The sequence below is a fragment of the Temnothorax curvispinosus genome, unplaced genomic scaffold (assembly GCF_003070985.1).
Source record: "Temnothorax curvispinosus isolate PA1 unplaced genomic scaffold, ASM307098v1 QBEX01001336.1, whole genome shotgun sequence".
NCBI classification, from domain to species: domain Eukaryota; kingdom Metazoa; phylum Arthropoda; class Insecta; order Hymenoptera; family Formicidae; genus Temnothorax; species Temnothorax curvispinosus.
Window position 1 is genome coordinate 1 of NW_020211116.1, and position 4,127 is coordinate 4,127.

Below are 4,127 nucleotides of genomic sequence, written 5' to 3' on the forward strand. Positions count from 1 at the left end.
TGCATAACGCATAATGCATAAGCATAAGAAAATTGATTGGTCTATTTCCTTATGCACATGTATATGGACCAAACAATTTTCTTATGTTTACGCACTATGCGTTGTGCAAAAGTGTGTGCTCCCCGCTTTAAGATTATCAATATTTAAATCAAAGTATTACGAATTTAACTAAAAATAATGACAAAGTTGTACCTGATTCTCAATAAAAAATCCGATCTCAGTAGCGTAGCCACGGTATCCAACTGTGCCAATTCGTGATCCTTCAGGCTACTTGTATCCTTGTCTTCAAGTTGAGGCGTCAAGGTGGGCTCTGCGTATCCGTCGAATCCATGTAGTCTGTCCAAGCATACCTCGTCCGCCTCGCTGACCAGGAAAGCTCTGAGAGCTTGCAGAGCCGCCGTGACTACAGCCACCGACGAGTCATCCAGCGAGAATCTCAGCAGCAGCAGAATGTTCTTTTGACTGAGCGCGACCAGTGGTGCTGGATGCAGGGCCTTGTCGTACCAACCCTTGCGCGTCTTCTCCATGATATTGGCCAGAGTGACAAGGGCTGTACCCCGTTGCTGTTGAGTGGAAGACCTGCTCAGTTGTAGCAACTCCTGAAGGGAATATCCGGGACGTTCGGGTTCCTCGCCGTGATGATGGAGGCCTTTGTCTACAGTTAAGCTCTCATCCTTGTACGGCAATAAAAGACCTGGAAAAATACAAAAAAGATAATAGAAGTAAAAGATGAGAAAAATCAATGTCGTAGCAAAATTGATGATATTATTCACCGTTGAAATCAAATCTCGCATTGTATTCTTTGGTCGGTTCGGGCTCGTCTTCTTTCTTTTCCGGCAAGTCTTCCATCCACTTCAACTTTTCTGGTTCGGGAGCGTTCATATGCAGCCATCCTTTCTGTTTGCTTTCTTCGAATAATTCTTTGGATAATCCTGGGATTATGCTCGAGGAGTCATCCTCGCAATCCATTTTTGTATCGATATCATCCGAAGGAAACTTTGTCTTCCTATTATTAGATCTTGTATCCATTGTTGTTTCTTTTGTAATTAAAGTGCTCGCTGTATCATTCTTGCAATCCATTTCCGAGTCGTTTAAGTTGTCGTTTGACGAAAGCTTCATCTTCTTATCACTGGATACTTCTATATCCATTGCTGTGGTTTTGCTCGCGGCTGAAATGCTACTTTGCTTATTGTCCTGTTCAATTAATCTTTTGCCGGATTTCTTCTTTTTGTTTCTTAAAAACTGTATTATCTTAGGATCAAGAGTCTCCTCAAGCTTCCTCTTTTCGTGTAATATCTCCGCCTCGTTCATTTGCGCCAACTTTTCCAAATTTTCCTTGTGAATTTCAATGGCCAATTGATCTTCCATCGCAATCGCCTCTCCCTTGTCGCAGTGGGAAGATTCATCCCTCTGAACTTTCACCGACTCAGTTCTCACAGATTTCACCTCTGAAACTTTTTGCCAGAATAAACTCTGCTTACCATCAGTCTTCTACAAAGAGCAACAAAATTATACAGTTGGCATAAAAATAACAGATAACACATTTCATTCAGACATACTTTTTCCACAAGTGACGCGTCGTCGAATCTAAAAACCTCGGGGAACCCTAACTTGACTGTTGCGGGAACACAGTTGTTAAACTCATATTTGTCGAATTTTCTTTCCAAAATATTGCCAAGTATTATGTTCGACGACGCCGTAGGTACATTCTGGACCATGTCCTCCAACTTTCCCTCCGTCGTTTCCCGAATCTTGTCCCTGACAGCCGGGTTTATCACTTCTCCGCTGCCTCGCGAGGTAGAAACCACATCTTGTTTCGCCCTCGATTGCTTCAATTTCGAGAATTGGGATCTTGCCCTGCTAGCACTCGGAGCACCGTCCGAAGCGTTGGCTGAATTTCTTGGATTTATTGGCTTTACGGACGGTTGCTGCTTCGCCTTCAAAAACTCTTCTTGCTGGCGCAGAAGCTCCTCCTCGTTGTCGCCCGCTTTAGGTCTCTTCCACGCAGCTTCACCAGCCATCTCTCAGGTTCTTTTTTTATATAGAAAAAATAACTTTCTCCGCCAATGGTTAAAAACAAAAAATATTATTTTATTACTCGACTAACTGGCAACAATATAAATAGTAGCACTATTATTTTTTTAATTAGCGAGAAATAGACGGAAATTCAAACACAAGAGTCTTGCCAAGAGAACTTCTCTAAAAAAATATAGCCGTTCGGAATCGGCGTTAAACTGTAAGTTCCATATACAATGTGTATAATCCACGTGCGCAACGCCCAACACATGTATATGAAGAGAAGTCACCACGCTCGGGCACGAGCAATAGGACTGAGTATGAGCATTTACATGTACTCTTTGTCGTCTCCCCTGCATGCACATCTGCACATAAATAAGAAAAAAATTAATGCAATCGCAGCATAATATAAAAGATGTTCTTTAAGAATTCTTTATTAAGAATAATCTTCTTTTATATTATGCTGCGATTGCATTAATTAATATTTTCCTTATTTATGTGTAATTGATGCAAAAAGAGCTTCGTTGGTGCATCAATTGGAGCAACTTAAAAAAAAAAAAAAAAAAAAATAGCTTATGACTATTACCGAATTCATAGAACTGCCGTAACGCACAAATTGCAGATCTGTAGCACAAGATTCTCGAGTCAGACCAGGAAACTAGGCAAAGTGCCAGATGGAATATAATACGTACAATAGCGAACGCCGAGGCGGCATTTGAAACGGCATTTCATATAATTACACAAAACAGGAAGCAACAATGTTACAAGTATGACGAATTGGAAAAAAAAAGTATCGGGGCTTGGAAGCGCGACTAGAGGAACATGAAAAACGATATAGAGTAAATGCTTCGTGCCCGAGCGTGATGGCTTCTCTTCATATACACGTGTTGCGCACGTGGATCATACACATTGTACATGGAACCTACAGTTTAACGCCGATTTCGAACGGCTATATTTTTCAGAGAAGTTCTCTTTTGGCAAGACATACTCTCGGTGGCTTGCCATTGCCATCCGAGAGGAGAACGAGCGAATATAAAATTTTCTAGCTCCACCGGGGATCGATCCCGGGACCTTTGGCTCAATAGACCAGTGCGCTGTCTACTAGCCCACGCTCGTCCTCGGTGGTGCCTATAATACTATTTGTATTATTACCAGTCAGTCGAGTAATGAAATATTTTTTTCTTTTTTTTATATGATATTTAACATGCCCTATTCAATTTTAGGTTTCTTTTTACACTTCTAATTCACTTTTTCGTATAATCTTTGTATGTTACCTTATTACATTCTTCTTTAATTATTTCTTATTCTCTCAGGTTGTCATAACCTCTCTGTTATTCTCAACAGTTTGTAATCATACATGGCTACGGAACAGGACCTGCAAAATCGAAACTCCATAATCGCAGTTTACAAGAATTATTATCGTGACATTCGCGTTGCTGTCATCTCGTCAACTCACCTGAATTTACCTCACGCGATGCGGTTTGACGCGTCCGATGCGTTCCCGTCAGCTGTCAATCGTTGCTCTTAGCGCCAGTAGCGCCACGAAAAACGCGACGACTGCATTTACCGTGCGTAGAAAAAGTAGGCATTACCGACGATTGGAAAATATGTCTCATTGTCCATATTATTAATCAGAATTTCTATAAAAATTTTCGGATTTTCTCAAAATGCTCAGAATTTTTAAGATTTTTTAATACCAATTGGAACACTTTTTTTAAAAACAGACAAAATAATAATAAAAAATATACATCAGATTTTTTCCACCAACACACACTTTGTAAAAATCTGAATAAATATGAAAAAAATTTGTGCAATTTATCGGAAATTTTCACACATACGCGCAGATACTGAAGCATTTCGAAAATCCTCTCGTCCAATTATTTCTGAAAATATCTGAGGAATTTTATATATTTTTCCAGAATTTTTCACGAGTCTCAATTCTCACAAAATTTCTGAGAAAAAATGAGAAATTTTTTCAGCAGGAGTATCCTCGGAACATCCCCGTGTCGCCTCAGATATTTTTATAAATAAATGTACTTTTACATATATTATCGCCGGCTCGGGCAGGAAAGAACCAACTTCGTTGATTTAGCTTAATAAATTACTTTATT

At 39.8% G+C, this 4,127-nt stretch overlaps 1 protein-coding gene across 1 annotated transcript; it reads right to left on the bottom strand.

The window, feature by feature from the left end:
- Positions 1-192: 192 nt before the first annotated feature.
- On the bottom strand, positions 193-3,537 carry LOC112462852 (RNA polymerase II-associated protein 1-like; the record flags this gene model as incomplete). The annotated part of the gene is made up of 5 exons (XM_025028914.1): positions 3,473-3,537; positions 3,291-3,391; positions 1,560-2,069; positions 774-1,491; positions 193-694 (listed from the first exon to the last, which is right to left on the bottom strand). Coding segments are annotated over exons 3-5 (1,682 nt in total), but the record flags the coding sequence as incomplete, so codon positions are not given.
- Between the last annotated feature and the right edge of the window lie 590 nt (positions 3,538-4,127).